Below are 16,919 nucleotides of genomic sequence, written 5' to 3' on the forward strand. Positions count from 1 at the left end.
GATGTGAAACCAACCGGTTCATAACTGGGATAAGGCTGTAACCAGTTTTGAACTGACCCCAACACCAGCCTGGAACTGACTCTTGGTTCATTTTGGTGTGAAAGGCCTACAAGATAAGGGATTAAGCCGGGATATTTTGGTTATCCTGGCTCGCTTTAGCCATGATTCGGTTGGCTCATGCATGTCTGAATGTTATGTCCGTTCAATGGGAAATATTACTGCTGGTGGTATTTACATGTGTAAAAAATGCAGTAAATTGAATTAAGCATAGGGGAGAACGGGGGAATCTGAGGCATCGGGTAATGTGAGCCACCCTCTGTATCTAGGCAACGGAAAACATTTGTGGTCTTGTGAGATATATGTTTTCAAGCCCCTCTCATTTCCCCTTGGCCCTGAAAGAGAGGACCTCATGGTGCTGTGGTAAGCATGTTTTTTTCACCAAAATAGGTATTTTGCATGTAAAAGTAAATTTTCTTGCTGTCAACTTAATCAACTGTTGTGCCAAAGCAAATGTATTCACGTAGAAAAACTTCTATCATACCTGTTGATGAACTACCAACATATGAAACCATGTGATGCTGATAACTGAAGATTAGCCTGAAATGCTAATAGAGGTAGTTTTTTCTCAAATTGTGGTGGTGGGGGAAAGTGAGCCAAATGCTGTGGGGGAAAGTGAGCCACTGTCTCACTTTCCCCCACCATGAGGCACAAGTTAAGTTTAGTCTTAAACATATTTTAATGTAATATTACATGACAAATGTTTTATTTTAATGTCATACACATTGTATAAAAGCCATCATGCCAAGGAAATACACCAGGAAGACGACCTGGGGCAACCACACGGAAAGAGCACCTTCTCATCTTTCCCTGTAACCTTCAGGGCTGGAATGTAGAGTAGGCCTAGTTGTAGAGTATAAGTAATCCAGTTGGGTCTTCTCCTGTGTTCTGAGTCCCAGGCTGTTCTCGCTGGTTCTGATTTTCCTATGCTTTGACCCCTTTCAGACATGTTCCAGCTCAGGACCTTCATCCAGCAGCGGCTGCTGGCAGCGGCCGACGAGATTCTCTGGGAGGTGGAGAGAACCATCAGGCTGGCTGACCCGGACTCCATGCTCCTCACTGCAGGTCAGTCTGTCTCCCTGCTCCTCACTGCAGGTCAGTCTGTCTCCCTGCTCCTCACTGCAGGTTAGTCTGTCTGCCTGCTACACACTGCAGGTTAGTCTGTCTCCCATACTGCAGGTTAGCCTGTCTCCCTGCTCCATACTGCAGGTTAGCCTGTCTCCCTGCTCCATACTGCAGGTTAGTCTGTCTCCCTGCTCCTCACTGCAGGTTAGTCTGTCTCCCTGCTCCTCACTGCAGGTTAGCCTGTCTCCCTGCTCCATACTGCAGGTTAGCCTGTCTCCCTGCTCCATACTGCAGGTTAGCCTGTCTCCCTGCTCCATACTGCAGGTTAGTCTGTCTCCCTGCTCCTCACTGCAGGTTAGTCTGTCTCCCTGCTCCATACTGCAGGTTAGCCTGTCTCCCTGCTCCTCACTACAGGTTAGCCTGTCTCCCTGCTCCATACTGCAGGTTAGTCTGTCTCCCTGCTCCATACTGCAGGTTAGCCTGTCTCCCTGCTCCATACTGCAGGTTAGTCTGTCTCCCTGCTCCTCACTGCAGGTTAGCCTGTCTCCCTGCTCCATACTGCAGGTTAGCCTGTCTCCCTGCTCCTCACTGCAGGTTAGCCTGTCTCCCTGCTCCATACTGCAGGTTAGCCTGTCTCCCTGCTCCATACTGCAGGTTAGCCTGTCTCCCTGCTCCATACTGCAGGTTAGCCTGTCTCCCTGCTCCATACTGCAGGTTAGCCTGTCTCCCTGCTCCTCACTGCAGGTTAGCCTGTCTCCCTGCTCCATACTGCAGGTTAGCCTGTCTCCCTGCTCCTCACTGCAGGTTAGTCTGTCTCCCTGCTCCATACTGCAGGTTAGCCTGTCTCCCTGCTCCATACTGCAGGTTAGCCTGTCTCCCTGCTCCATACTGCAGGTTAGCCTGTCTCCCTGCTCCATACTGCAGGTTAGGGTTCTGAATAGCCTGGAAGATGTTTCCTTCCTACTGTCATGTGAGTGTCGCAAGGGACTGTGTTGGTAAAGGGTCTTGAACTGCACAAGACGGATATATAGTCATCCAGGATTCACTCTAGTTCCAGTTCTATTCTATTCCTACTGACCAGAGGCGGTGCTTCAGCACTGGGTGATTCCATCTTGCGCAAGCGCAGGTCGAGATATTACAACGACAAAGTCACTGTGACACATTGGTGAACCCGAAATATCTATATACTCCTGAAATCACCAGAGGATCTGTTCCAACTGGATCTTGTTGCAGTAGCGGATTAAATAGAAGGTCAACGACGAACAAGATTTGTATTAGCTCGTCGCTTGTAGCCTCGTAACCCAAGCGTTGGTGCCTCAACTGGTTTTACCACTTCGTCCACCAGGGGCTGTGACTTGCTGTTGTGATTTCGGCTAGTGCGGCAGCTAACCTCCCCGCTGTGTTAATCCTGGTGGTGTATATTACTTTAATTTAAGAGGCTTGCCCGTCGACAGCTTAGTTTTTCACCGTCGCACCGTGTTGCACCGTGCTCGGGTGCTATCACCTAAAGCCTGTTGCATACCGGTATTGGCTCGCCAGTGGTCGGCTTAGGTTTTCCTAAAGTCGCCGTCACTGTTACTATTAGGGCTGTTGGACCGTTGCGTTGGTGCTTTCGCCTGAAGCCCGGTTGCTACTAATTAATTTGCCGGCAGCTGCTTGGTTTTTCCGATAGTCATCGTTGCTCAGTCACAACGTGACTTGGGCGCTCCCGCCTAAAGTTGGCTTGACATAATTCATTTTTGCTGACATGTTAAACACCCATGCATGGACTATAGTTTCATGCCTCATGCACTGAGGCTTGTTAGGTTGGCTGAAGTGGAGGGCGGACCAGGGTCGCCCCCTTCGGGTATTGGTCCTAGTGGCACCAGACGCCTCGGCAGCTGGTGGACCCTCGGGAAGTCCTGTAAGGTTGACATTTTGGATATCCTGTAGTGGATACTCTTTCAAACCAGTTTGCTCAGATTTAAGCCCTACAAAACCTCCAACCAGCTCATGGTATACCAGCTGCGGCTGCGCATCCTTCTTACTCAGAGGATGACATGCTGTCCACAGCTGCGTGTTGTAATCTCTTCACAGGCGGGCAGCTCGGCTGGAGGGTCAGTGTCCGGCAGTGACACTGTTTGACCAGCCGTGCGTATGGCCCTGCCAAGTCTGGAGTTTGATGAAGCTCTGTCAACTTTACCGAGAGTGGGGGCGCCTTTAGCTCAGGTGGTAAAGCGTCCCCCCCCCTCCCGGGCCGGGCCCAGCAGCAGACCCGGGTTCGATTCCCACCCGCGGTCGTTCTCTGCATGTCACTCCCCTCTCTGCCCCATTTCACCTCTGTCTCTCTGCACTATCAAATAAAGCATAAAAATGCCCAAAATATCTTTAAAAAAAAAAAAAAACTTTACAGAGAGCAACCTTACACCATGTTGGGTTGTGAGTTACCTGGAGCTAGGTGGCCGTGGTCTCAGAGGGTGGATAACCGGACGGTCCCTCTACCTAGTCAGCAGTTTCTGAAGGAGCCCAGAGGCTTCAACCACCACGACCCCTGAGGCTCCATCATGGGACTTGCAAGTTGTCCTGAGGTCCTTATGTCTACCCCCGTTTGAGCTGCTGACGCTTAGGGCATATGTTGAAGTGGCAACCAGCTTGTTTAAGACAAATAACCTCTTTGTCTGTTACGGGGGTCGCAGGGAAGGGGCTGCTCTGTCCAAACAGACACACTCCCAATGGATTGTGGTCTTGAATGCTTCCTTGAAGCGGGTTCCACGTCAGGACATTTGCTCCGCGGCTTCATCATGTAAGTTGCGTGGTTCTACAGAGTAAATGTTGCGATGATGGCTTTGAGCCCTTAATTGATGAGAACTCTTTGTGACCTTTCTTTTTGGTTTAAGTCATCCAGTGCTAAAGCCTCTGACGGTAAGTAAGAATGAAAATAGAACGATAGTTACGTATATAACTACGGTTCTATGAATTCCGGATGACCGCCAGAGTTCTCTGTCCCTCAGACTTCTCAGATTCCACGAGAAGATCCTGTTAGAACTGGTCGTCTGGTGATTTCTGGAATATACACATATTCCCGTGTCACCATGTGTCACTTGTGACTTTGTTGGTATAATTACTCGACCTGCGCTTGCGCAAGATGGAATCATCCCCTGATGCACCGCCTCTGGTGGTCACCCAGAATTCATAGAACCGTAGTTACATATGTAACTATCGTTTTAACCTTCTATCCTTTTGCTTAAAATGACTTTAACTTAAGTGCTGTAGATAAATATCTATTGATTTGATCCAGTAATAGTCAGGTAAAGTGGCCTATTGAGTGACTTCTGCTTCTATCTCCTCCTGTAGCTACACTACCTTCGTTGACCAACAGTGCTGCTGCTCTGGCCGTAGAGGAGACTTCAACACAACCCTCCATCAAAGAAGAGTTTAACCATGACCCATCTGAGCCCCCAGGCCTTTCTCACTCCATTATAAATACAGAAAACAGCCACGGGAACCAGAGCTCGCTTGGTTTCAGCTTAGAGTTAAAAGAGGAGCCGGAGGAACAACTTGTGGATGACGGTCAAATACTGGAGGTCGTTCTTCCCTTTCCTGAATCTGTGAAAGAAGAGAGAGATCAGCCAGTAACACCAGACTACAATGAAGATTCGCTCTTTGCTTCAGACTTCTCTGTGGCCGAGAGCGACAACTACGGCAGTGATGAAGAGTGGGTGGAGGGAAAAGGGTTGCAGAAAAATACAAGGACATCGAATTTGAAGGTTCTCCAAACACAAAGTGGAAAAGCAAAAGAGAAAAAAAAAAATGTCCAGGCAGCGCTGCCCGACAGAGAGTCTTCTGCCAGAAGTAAAAAAAACAGCAGGACTTGTCCTGTGTGTGGATGGGGTTTCCGTTACACGTTTGATTTAAGACAGCACATGAAATCCCACGAGAGTACGAGCAAGTCCAAGAAGAAGCTCCTCAGTCATTTGGAGGGAACTCAAAATGAAAACCTGGTTTGTACGGTTTGTGGCAAGAGGTTCTCCTGCAAGGGCAGCCTACGGCTGCATTACAAGATACACACAGGGATTAAAGATTTTGAGTGTCAAGACTGTGGGAAGACATTCATCCAGAAAGTGGAACTGATCATACACACAAGGACACACACAGGGGAGAAGCCGTACCACTGTGACATTTGTGGGAAAGCGTTCAGTCAGAGCTCCCACCTCAATACTCACATGAGGACCCACAGGAGGGAGAAGCCGTAGTAATGTCGGACATGTGGAAGACAGTTATTTACTTGTTGTGTAAATCGCTGGTTTCATCACGATATGATTTTAGATTCATTGGACAATGATACAATATTCACAGTCACAAAGTCTGCCCTGACATGACTTCAATTCAATTTGATTCAGGGGCCTGCGATCGGTATGAGATGATATAATTTAACACTACCTGTTTTTATAATTTTCCAATTTCATCAAAATGTTGGGAATGACCTTGTTTAGTCTGCTAGAGTACCACCAGGATTTTCAAAATCAAATTTAAGACCTTTTAATATCACTTAGAACTAAATTTAATGACAGCTATATTTTTGACTTGCGCTGATGCATATAAATACCGTTAAAATCCTCACAGAAATTCTCTATTCCAGTCATTAAAAGCTTTAGGCCGTGTCTGAACTGCCATACTAACGTCCTACTCATACTCATTTTGACTTCAATTTGAGTATGTGACGGTTGGGTATGCGAGTTTGGGTATGTGAGAAATTCCCGGATGAGTACTAACTTCCGGGAAGATTTTGGGTATGAATCGATTGTATACTTTTCCTACTCAACCGCCCCACAATGCACTGGGTCAATTCTACCCGCCCAGGAAAATGAAATATTTTCGAGCAAGTTGCTAGGCAACAACATTGTTTGGGGTTCCGTGATCTGACAACTGTACGTGCAGTCATTCATGCACTCTTACAATAGATAAGAGATGAAGATAAATACCTAACAACATTAGAGTCACTAAGTGAAATGAGTGTTGTGAGTCTGATAGTGGAGAGAGATTAGAACAGATCGCTGTTCCACACACCGCGGCTCGTCCAGCTCAACTCACAGACAGCTGAGTGCTGATGAGCCGGACAGAGAGCGTCGGAGGGATCCTCCGCCTCAAAACATCATTATTATAAAACAAGAGGTCTAAAACACAGATGATGAACACAGGACTGTAAAAGTCCAGTTCAATATCTAACCTGTAGAGGGCGGTTATAAGCTTAACAGTGTCTAAACTGCCTGAATCTTATAAGAAGAAGAAGAAATTCTTCATTGCTTGAGTATACTTCAACTGAGAACGTTTAGACGCAGCTCGCATACACAATCGATCTTTGAGTAGAGAGTATGCATTAGTATGTAGGATGTAGGACACTAGTATGGCAGTTCAGACACGGCCTCAGTCAAATGAATTCCTAGGGTCATTTCAGATTTTCCCTTGAGCCCCTTGATTGACTGTTAACTGTTCTCAAAGAATCCCTTTACCTTTTCTGTTCACATTACTTACACAGTCTGAGCTTATTAAGACTTCTGTAAATATATTTTGACATGTTTTGAGATTTTCAAAGTTATTAGATTTCTCAATGGAAATAAACAATTTGACTTTGTCCATCAGAGTGGTTCGTTTTTCACGTTTAATTTCTGTATTTATGTCTATCGTCCTTGTGTTCTGTGTTTTTATTGTTAAACCAAATTTGTACGCACAGAAGACAATAAAGTCTAATATTCTGTCATATCTCATCACGGTGCTCTAGTGATCTTTTCCTGGCTGTAATATTAACACCAGTGTTGTCCTTCAGTTGGTCCTAACAGCTCATTCTAAAGCTACCGATGTGTCATTTACTACAGGCTTGTATGTGGATTTTTCTTACCCGTAATGTGGCTTGACTACTTTCTAGCATTTCTTTCTAGAATTTGGATGGGATCAATGTTTTTAATAGCTGCCGATATGCGCCACACATTTTATTGTTTCAAATTTAAAATCGTGAAATTCTCATTTGGATGACCGTATCTTTTTCAGGAATCCAATTTTGAAAATGTTCCCAAAAAACTTGTTAGAATAACTGCAAACAAAAAATTAAATGTTCCAAAATGTCAGTGTCTGACTCATAAAACACACAATTCTGATTATTTTTAAGCTATTTTGATTTAGAGAAAATAAATGTATTAATTTTTTTATTTTATTTTTTATTTCATGGCAGTTATACATATCTTTAATAATCATAACGTGAGTCTTTAGTTTGTGCTGTGATATGAAGAGTGACGTATTCATTTTGTTTCTAGTTTATTCCTCTTTCCTCTTTTAACTGCATGGAGGACCTTTATTTTGATCCCCTGAACCTGATGTAGCAGTGTGAACTGAAGGTAATGAAGGTAAGCTAAGACCCCAGAAGACTCTTTATAGGTCCATGAGAAGACTGGTGTACATGAAATAAGCCCTGTGTTCCAAATCTCATACTGTTTCTTTTTACTACACTACATACTAAAGTACAGAAGAGTTTTAGTCTTTTTACTACATTACATACTAAAGTACAGAAGAGTTTTAGTCTTTTTACTACATTACATACTAAAGAACAGAAGAGTTTTTGTCTTTTTACTACACTACATACTAAAGAACAGAAGAGTTTTAGTCTTTTTACTACACTACATACTAAAGAACAGAAGAGTTTTAGTCTTTTTACTACACTACATACTAAAGAACAGAAGAGTTTTAGTCTTTTTACTACACTACATACTAAAGAACAGAAGAGTTTTAGTCTTTTTACTACACTACATACTAAAGAACAGAAGAGTTTTAGTCTTTTTACTACACTACATACTAAAGAACAGAAGAGTTTTAGTCTTTTTACTATACTACATACTAAAGAACAGAAGAGTTTTAGTCTTTTTACTACACTACATACTAAAGTAGAGAAGAGTTTTAGGGCCACGGGAGATACAAAAATCAAATAAGGAAGATTTTTTTTTCATTGTGTTGAGAAATGTCAAAATTAACGACGAATACTGCAAAATGCTATTGGAATTAATTGGGCATTTCTGTATTTTCAGCATACTGTAATTGACGTGCATGTATTGGGACATCCTAAATCTTTTTCTGGCGTACTAAAAAGTAGGAAAGTATGGGGATTGGAACTCAGGGAATGTAACAGATGGTAGTGTAACCAGGGTGAAATGATGTCTTTATTTTGATTGACAATTCACCAAATACTGATTAACATGAAGCCAGTATACGTTTAAGCTTTGTTCAAGGTACATTCTGTAACCTGTTCAAACTCAAATGTTAATTTAAATATGAGGCCTATACCTGTACTGTCTCTTTAAGAAATGTCCCTGTCATATGACGTTAATGCAGCGCGTCGCTCAGTCTGCGCCAACCTAGAGAAGGTATGTTGTTATTGTTGTCATCATATCTGAGCATGTAATTAGTTTTGTAGACAATTCAAATGTTTAATGTTGAACGTAATGTGTTAGTATTAAAGCTGTGAACACAGAGCAGCGCTGACATTTCAACCAACTCTCCGTAAAGACACATTTTAAGAGTTGTGTTGTACACACGTGCGTCCGAGTGCTACAGGGTTTCCCCATGGGCCTATCCGAAAAATCCAATCTCCTAACCTATAAACCTCCTTTCCTATACCTTAACCCCTAAACGTCATCGGGGTTAAGGAGAGATGAAAGGTGCTTCCTATCGAACATAGGAAAGGACAGCGCTGTTTCAAATGAATTCGACTCCACTTTTCCTAACCGACGTCATCGCGCGACGGCGAGTATTGCTGACGTGAGTCACTAGCGTGAAACTACACTATAGCCTATTCTCCGAAAATTAACCACAACAAGCGCTCGTTTGATCCATGCGTTCTTTTCATATTGATTTTAATCAGGTTGTCGCCAACAGAGTGAGAATCACTCCCATATATCCCAATTCACATGTGGAATAAAAAGAGGCTACACTTGTGTTGATGTTGAAATGAACTGCCCCCAGTAACTTCATTAAATGTGAAGTTGGTATTTTATTTTCTTATGGTGTAAATTATGTGCTACGAAAATAACTATTATGATGTTGGTCTTTTATGAGTTCTTTATTATCTTTAGCCTGTGTGTGTGTGTGTGTGTGTGTGTGTGTGTGTGTGGGGGGGGGGGGGGTATTTTGTTTTAGCCGAGTTAAATCTTCCTCTCTTCTCCTCTCCTCTCTTCTGTTTTACCTCTCGTTCGTATTCGTGTAGAGTCGGTAAACTCCGGCGGTGGCCTGTTGCTTTAAATCTTGCCGCCGTAAAGGATTATGGGACACCACTATCTCCTTTCCTTTAGCATAGGTTGGTCAGGAGTAACCTATGCTAAAGGAGGGTTAAAGGATGAATCGAGGCTCCTTTCCTATGCCTTTCCTAAGCATTTGGAGAATTCGGATCACCTATCCGCCGAGTACTTCCGGTTCATCTCGATAGGAAAGGAAATTTCCTATGCAAAAAAAAGTTTTCGGATAGGCCCCGTGTGTTTGTTTGCGAACAAGGGAATGCGGAACCTAAGCCTATTGCACTTAAAGGAATACTTCACCCATACGGAACCGGGGCCTATTGCACTAAACCAAGATAAGGGATTAAGCCGGGATATTTTGGTTATCCTGGCTTGCTTTAGCCATGATTCGGTTGGCTCATGCATGTCTGAATGTTATGTCCGTTCAATGGGAAATATTACTGCTGGTGGTATTTACATGTGTAACAAATGCAGTAAATTGAATTAAGCATAGGGGAGAACGGGGGAATCTGAGGCATCGGGTAATGTGAGCCACCCCCTGTATCTAGGCAACGGAAAACATTTTTGGTCATGTGAGATATGTTTTCAAGCCCCTCTCATTTCCCCATGGCCCTGAAAGAGAGGACCTCATGGTGCTGTGGTAAGCATGTTTTTTTCACCAAAATAGGTATTTTGCATGTAAAAGTAAATTTTCTTGCTGTCAACTTAATCAACTGTTGTGCCAAAGCAAATGTATTCACGTAGAAAAACTTCGATCATACGTGTTGATGAACTACCAACATATGAAACCATGTGATACTGATAACTGAAGATTAGCCTGAAATGCTAAGAGAGGTAGTTTTTTCTCAAATTGTGGTGGTGGGGGAAAGTGAGCCACTGTCTCACTTTCCCCCACCATGAGGCACAAGTTAAGTTTAGTCTTAAGCATATTTTAATGTAATATTACATGACATATGTTTTATTTTAATGTCATACACATTGTAGAAAAGCCATCATGCCAAGGAAATACACCAGGAAGACGACCTGGGGCAACCACACGGAAAGAGCACCTTCTCATCTTTCCCCGTAACCTTCAGGGCTGGAATGTAGAGTAGGCCTAGTTGTAGAGTATGACAGGCTGATGTTATATTCCAGTTGGGTCTTCCCCTGTGTTCTGAGTCCCAGGCTGTTCTCGCTGGTTCTGATTTTCCTGTGCTTTGGCCCCCAGACACTAGCTGGCTCTAAGGGTCCTGTGTTCTGACCCCCAGACTGTGTTCTAATCTAACTGGTTCTATCTTTCATTTGAATCTTATTAAAACCTTTTGAATTATAATGTGTTGTATTTGATTTTGTTCAGTGTTACTTTCAAGTGTTTGCTTTGCTTAGTTGACCAAACCCCATCATTCTTTTACTAGTCCGACATTAGTTCTGGAATGTGTGGCTAGCTTTCAGGATTCTTACTGTTACAATATGTGTTGTCATGGTAGTTTCAGAGTGGAAAAAGTAAGTGGATTAGTTTATTTAAAACAATCCTATTTTCACTGCCCTTTGTCTTGAAAAAATTCTGCTAATGCCCATTTCTAGGAAACATCCTGAATTAATGGGAAATGTGTAAATTTGAGTGATAAATCATTTTAGCTCGCTTAGAGGGGAGCAAATGTAAAAAGTGGCTCAGATTACCCCGTTCTCCCCTATAATTTAATTTATTTTCATATTTTTATATGTTGCTTTTCACTGTCTGTTTTCCTACTGTAAATCCTGACTAATCATTTATATAAAGTGTGATTGGGTCTGTGTTCTGCATCTGATCCACTCAGACATAGAATAGAATATATACTTTATTTGTCATTGTGCAGTAGAACCATACAACAGAATTTGCTTATGTAGCCTCTTAAAACAATGCTCACACAATAAATAGTATAAAAAAGCCTAAAAAAATACAATCTTCAAAGAACAAACATTGTCCTTGTTTCAGACAATGTTCCAGCTCAGGTCCTTCATCCAGCAGCGGCTGCTGGCGGCGGCCGACGAGATTCTCTGGGAGGTGGAGAGAACCATCAGGCTGGCTGACCCGGACTCGCTGCTCCTCACTGCAGGTTAGTCTGTCTCCCTGCTACACACTGCAGGTTAGCCTGTCTCCCATACTGCAGGTTAGTCTGTCTCCCTGCTCCATACTGCAGGTTAGTCTGTCTCCCTGCTCCATACTGCAGGTTAGCCTGTCTCCCTGCTCCATACTGCAGGTTAGGGTTCTGAATAGCCTGGAAGATGTATCCTTCCTACTGTCATGTGAGTGTCGCAAGGGACTGTGTTGGTAAAGGGTCTTGAACTGCACAAGACGGATATATAGTCATCCAGGATTCACTCTAGTTCCAGTTCTATTCTATTCCTACTGACCAGAGGCGGTGCTTCAGCACTGGATGTTTCCATCTCGCGCAAGCGCATGTCGAGATATTATAACGACAAAGTCACTGTGACACATTGGTGAACCCGGAATATCTATATACTCCTGAAATCACCAGAGGATCTGTTCCAACTGAATCTTGTTGCGGTAGCGAATTAAATAGAAGGTCAACGACAAACAAGATTTGTATTAGCTCGTCGCTTGTAGCCTCGTAACCCAAGCGTTGGTGCCTCAACTGGTTTTACCACTTCGTCCACCAGAGGCTGTGACTTGCTGTTGTGATTTCGGCTAGCGCGGCAGCTAACCTCCCCGCTGTGTTAATCCTGGTGGTGTATATTACTTTAATTTAAGAGGCTTGCCCGTCGACAGCTTAGTTTTTCACCGTTGCACCGTGTCGCCCCGTGCTCGGGTGCTATCACCTAAAGCCTGTTGCATACCGGTATTGGCTCGCCAGTGGTCGGCTTATGTTTTCCTAAAGTCGCCGTCACTGTTACTATTAGGGCTGTTGGACCGTTGCGTTGGTGCTTTCGCCTGAAGCCCGGTTGCTACTAATTAATTTCCGGCAGCTGCTTGGTTTTTCCGATAGTCATCGTCGCTGAGTCACAACGTGACTTGGGCGCTCACGCCTAAAGTTGGCTTGACATAATTAATTTTTGCTGACATGTTAAACGCCCATGCATAATAGTTCCATGCCTCATGCACTGAGGCTTGTTAGGTTGGCTGAAGTGGAGGGCGGACCAGGGTTGCCCCCTTCGGGTGTTGGTCCTAGTGGCACCAGACGCCTCTGCAGCTGGTGGACCCTCGGGAAGTCCCATAATGTTGACATTTTGGATATCCTGTAGTGGATACTCTTTCAAATCAGTTTGCTCAGATTTAAGCCCTACAAAACCCCCAACCAGCTCATGGTATACCGGCTGCGGCTGCGCATCCTTCTTACTCAGAGGATGACATGCTGTCCACAGCTGCATGTTGTAATCTCTTCACAGGCGGGCAGCTCGGCTGGAGGGTCAGTGTCCGGCAGTGACACTGTTTGACCAGCCGTGCGTATGGCCCTGCCAAGTCTGGGGTTTGATGAAGCTCTGTCAACTTTACCGAGAGAAACCTTACACCATGTTGGGTTGTGAGTTACCTGGAGCTAGGTGGCCGTGATCTCAGAGGGTGGACAACCAGACGGTCCCTCTACCTAGTCAGCAGTTTCTGAAGGAGCCCAGAGGCTTCAACCACCACGACCCCTGAGGCTCCATCATGGGACTTGCTGGTAGTCCTCAGGGGCCGTATTCACAAAACATTTTAAGGCTAAGAGTAGGTCCTAACGTGCTGATTTATGAGTAACTCTCAAATATAAGGGGCGTTTCACTCCTAATTTTAGGACTCCTAACTTTTTAAGATAAGTGTAATTCACAAAGCATTTTAGTGCTAAAACTAGCTCTTAAATCTATGAAAAGCTCGAGAGGCCTCCTAAGTCACTAAGAGTAAATCACAGACAAACATTTGATGGTGTTTTGGAGAGATTTAATGCTAGTGAGCTTTACAAAAGGTACCTTTAATAGCTGTAAGGGTTTAATGATCTTAGTAAAGCTATATTTAGAAAGTATAGACACATTTATATTAATATAAAAAATATTTATTAAGTTCCTTTTCCTGCAGTTGCTTTGGGTTTACGGTGCACTGAAAGTTACTGTTGGTGTCACGTTTGGGTTTAATTTCCTACTAGAGGCCTATATGTGGCGCTTCGCAGCATCTCCTCCATTCCACAGATCCGCTACTGTATAGTTGCGCGTCTCGCCTTTTTCCTTCCGCATGTACTTTACGATTTCGCCGGCTGTTGTTTCTAAATGGTGAATTTCCCGGCTCGTCGCTGTCTGACTATTGCTGCATAGTCCGCCGTTGAGAGATATACAGTGAGAGTGCATGGCGTGCAGCTGTTCAATGAGTATATTTTTTCCGATTCAAATCATTGTAAAATTTAAAATGAATAGACCTATGTGGCGCTATTGTAGGTTAATTGTGAACGAATGTGTGGGAAACCCTGCAGTATCTTGGTTTCATGTTAAATCAGTGTCACTTGTCAATAATTGTATATAAAAACTCTTTACTTTAATACAGCGACACAATATGGATATCTCCCACATCATAAATTCAGTCTTAGCTCTCATTCCCTCTCAGCCAATCACTGTGGGCATAGAAGGTATGAACATGACATCATCCATAGCAACAGGGTCAACACCGTAGTCTTAGCTTAGGAGTCCCTCCCATTCCTTAGTAAAAGTTGGTCTTAGCAGCTTTGTGAATAGGTTTTAAGAAATGACTCCTTACTAAGAACTTTTAGTGCTCCTTAGGAGTACTCTTAGCGCTAAGATAAAATGTTTTGTGAATACGGCCCCTGGTCCTTAAGTCTACTCCCATTTGAGCTGCTGACGCTTAGGGCATATGTTGAAGTGGCAACCAACTTGTTTAAGACAAATAACCTCTTTGTCTGTTACGGGGGTCGCACGGAAGGGGCTGCTCTGTCCAAACAGACTCTCCCACTGGATTGTGGATGTGGTCTTGAGCGAGAAGATCCAGTTGGAACAGATCTTCTGGTGATTTCTGGAATAGATAGATATTCCCGGGTCACCAATGTGTCACGAGTGACTTTGTTGGTATAATTACTCAACCTGCGCATGCGCAAGATGGAGAGAATCATCCCCTGATGCACCGCCTCTGGTGGTCACCCAGAATCATAGAACCGTAGTTACATATGTAACTATCGTTTTAACTTTCTATCCTTTTGCTTAAAATGACTTTAACTTAAGTGCTGTAGATAAATACTCTATTGATTTTATCCAGTCAGGTAAAGTGGCCTATTGAGTGACTTCTGCTTCTATCTCCTCCTGTAGCTACACTACCTTCGTTGACCAACAGTGCTGCTGCTCTGGCCGGAGAGGAGACTTCAACACAACCCTCCATCAAAGAAGAGTTTAACCATGACCCATCTGAGCCCCCAGGCCTTTCTGACACCATTACAGAAAACAGCCACGGGAACCAGTGCTCGCTTGGTTTCAGCTTAGAGGTAAAAGAGGAGCCGGAGGAACAACTTTTGGATGACGGTCAAACACAGGAGGTCGTTCTTCCCTTTCCTGAATCTGTGAAAGAAGAGAGAGATCAGCCAGTAACACCAGACTACAATGAACAGTTGCTCCTTACTTCAGACTTCTCTGTGGCCGAGAGCGACAACTACGGCAGCGATGAGGGAAAAGGGCCGCAGAAAAATACAAGAACACAGAAATTGAAGGCTCCACAAAGACAAAGTGGAAAAGCAAAAGAGAAGGTCCAGGCAGCGCTGCCCGACAGAGAGTCTTCTGCCAGAAGTAAAAAAAACAGCATGACTTGTCCCATGTGTGGACGGGGTTTCCGTTACATGTGTCATTTAACAGAGCACATGAAATCCCACAAGAGGACGAGCGAGTCTGAGAAGAAGCTCCTCAGTCATTTGGAGGAAACTCAAACTGAAAACCTGGTTTGTAAGGTTTGTGGCAAGAGGTTCTCCAGCAGGGGCAGTCTATGGAACCATTCCAAGATACACACAGGAACTAAAGACTTTAAGTGTCGAGACTGTGGGAAGACATTTCTCAGGAAACACGACCTGATCATACACACAAGGACACACACAGGGGAGAAGCCGCACCACTGTGACGTTTGTGGGAAAGGGTTCAGTCATAGCTCCAACCTCATTGTTCACATGAGGAACCACTCGGGGGAGAAGCCGTATCACTGTGACATTTGTGGGGAATCGTTCAGTCATAGCTCCCACCTCAATAGGCACATGAGGACACACACGGGGGAGAAGCCGTATCACTGTGACATTTGTGGGGAATTGTTCAGTCAGCGCTCCAACCTCAATGGTCACACAAGGACACACACGGGGGAGAAGCCGTAGTACTGTGGTTCATGTGGAAGACAGTTATTTACTTGTTGTGTAAATCTCTGGTTTCATAGCGATATGATTTTAGATTCATTGGACAATGATACAATATTCACAGAGTCACAAAGTCTGCCCTGACATGACTTCAATTCAATTTGATTCAGGGGCCTTGGTTCGTTATGAGATGATATAATTTAACACAACCTGTTTTTGTAATTTTCCATTTTATCAAATGTTGGGAATGACCTTGTTTAGTCTGCTAGAGTACCACCAGGGTTTTCATCAAAATCAAATTTAAGACCTTTTAATATCACTTAGAACTAAATTTAATGACAGCTATATTTTTGACTTGCGCGGATGCATATAAATACCGTTAAAATCCTCACAGAAGTTCTCTATTCCACTCATTAAAAGCTTCTGTCAATTGAATTTCTAGGGTCATTTCAGATTTTCCCTTGAGCCCCTTGATTGACTGTTAACTGTTCTCAAAGAATCCCTTTACCTTTTCTGTTCACATGACTTACACAGTCGGAGCTTATTAAGACTTCTGTAAATATATTTTGACATGTTTTGAGATTTTCAAAGTTATTAGATTTCTCAATGGAAATAAAGGATTTGACTTTGTCCATCAGAGTGGTTCCTTTTTCACGTTTAATTTCTGTATTTCTGTCTATTGTTCTGTGTTCTGTGTTTTTATTGTTAAACCAAATTTTTACGCACAGAAGACAACAAAGTCTAATATTCTGTCATATCTCATCACAGTGCTCTAGTGATCTTTTCCTGGCTGTAATATTAACACCAGCGTTGTCCTTCAGTTGGTCCTATCAGCTCATTCTAAAGCTACCGATGTTTCATTTACTACAGGCTTGTATGTGGATTTTTCTTACCCGTAATGTGGCTTGACTACTTTCTAGAATTTTTTTCTAGAATTTGAATGGGATCAATGTTTTTAATTGCTGCCCATATGCGCCACACATTTTATTGTTAAAAATTTTAAATCGTGAAATTCTTATTTGGATGACTTTTTAAGAAATCCAATTTAGAAAATGTTCCAAAAAACTTGTTAGAATAACTGCAAACAAAAAAATTAATATTCCGAAGTTTCAGTGTCTGACTCACAAAACACACAATTCTGATTATTTTTAAGCTATTTTGATTTAAAGGAGAAAATAAATGTATACATTTTTTTATTATATTTTTTATTTCATGGCAGTGATACATATATTTAATAATCATAACGTGAGTCTTTAGTTTGCGG

General features: G+C 43.3%; 2 protein-coding genes across 2 annotated transcripts; both read left to right on the forward strand.

Annotated features, from left to right (window-relative positions):
- The first annotated feature begins 405 nt into the window (after positions 1–405).
- LOC307263335 (uncharacterized protein) lies at positions 406–6,782 on the forward strand. Its single transcript, XM_080044468.1, has 3 exons — positions 406–420; positions 1,003–1,122; positions 4,456–6,782. The coding sequence occupies exons 2-3, from the start codon at positions 1,005–1,007 to the stop codon at positions 5,352–5,354; spliced, it is 1,017 nt and encodes a 338-aa protein (XP_079900594.1). The 5' UTR covers positions 406–420; positions 1,003–1,004; the 3' UTR covers positions 5,355–6,782.
- Positions 6,783–8,499: 1,717 nt separating this feature from the next.
- LOC307262868 (uncharacterized protein) lies at positions 8,500–16,175 on the forward strand. Its single transcript, XM_080043874.1, has 3 exons — positions 8,500–8,510; positions 11,332–11,452; positions 14,637–16,175. Exons 2-3 carry the CDS (start codon positions 11,335–11,337, stop codon positions 15,674–15,676), a joined length of 1,158 nt encoding a protein of 385 aa, XP_079900000.1. The 5' UTR covers positions 8,500–8,510; positions 11,332–11,334; the 3' UTR covers positions 15,677–16,175.
- Positions 16,176–16,919: the final 744 nt, after the last annotated feature.

Source organism: Ammodytes marinus (assembly GCF_949987685.1).
Source record: "Ammodytes marinus genome assembly, chromosome: 16".
Taxonomy (NCBI): domain Eukaryota; kingdom Metazoa; phylum Chordata; class Actinopteri; order Uranoscopiformes; family Ammodytidae; genus Ammodytes; species Ammodytes marinus.

What these genes read in the sequence shown, in the direction of transcription:
- LOC307263335 (XM_080044468.1), top strand. Translation starts at nt 1,005, where the DNA reads ATGTTCCAGCTCAGGACCTTCATCCAGCAGCGGCTGCTGGCAGCGGCC. An exon ending in CTCCATGCTCCTCACTGCAG is followed by an intron (nt 1,123 to 4,455) that starts GTCAGTCTGTCT and finishes CTCCTCCTGTAG; the next exon opens with CTACACTACCTTCGTTGACC.
- LOC307262868 (XM_080043874.1), top strand. Translation starts at nt 11,335, where the DNA reads ATGTTCCAGCTCAGGTCCTTCATCCAGCAGCGGCTGCTGGCGGCGGCC. An exon ending in CTCGCTGCTCCTCACTGCAG is followed by an intron (nt 11,453 to 14,636) that starts GTTAGTCTGTCT and finishes CTCCTCCTGTAG; the next exon opens with CTACACTACCTTCGTTGACC.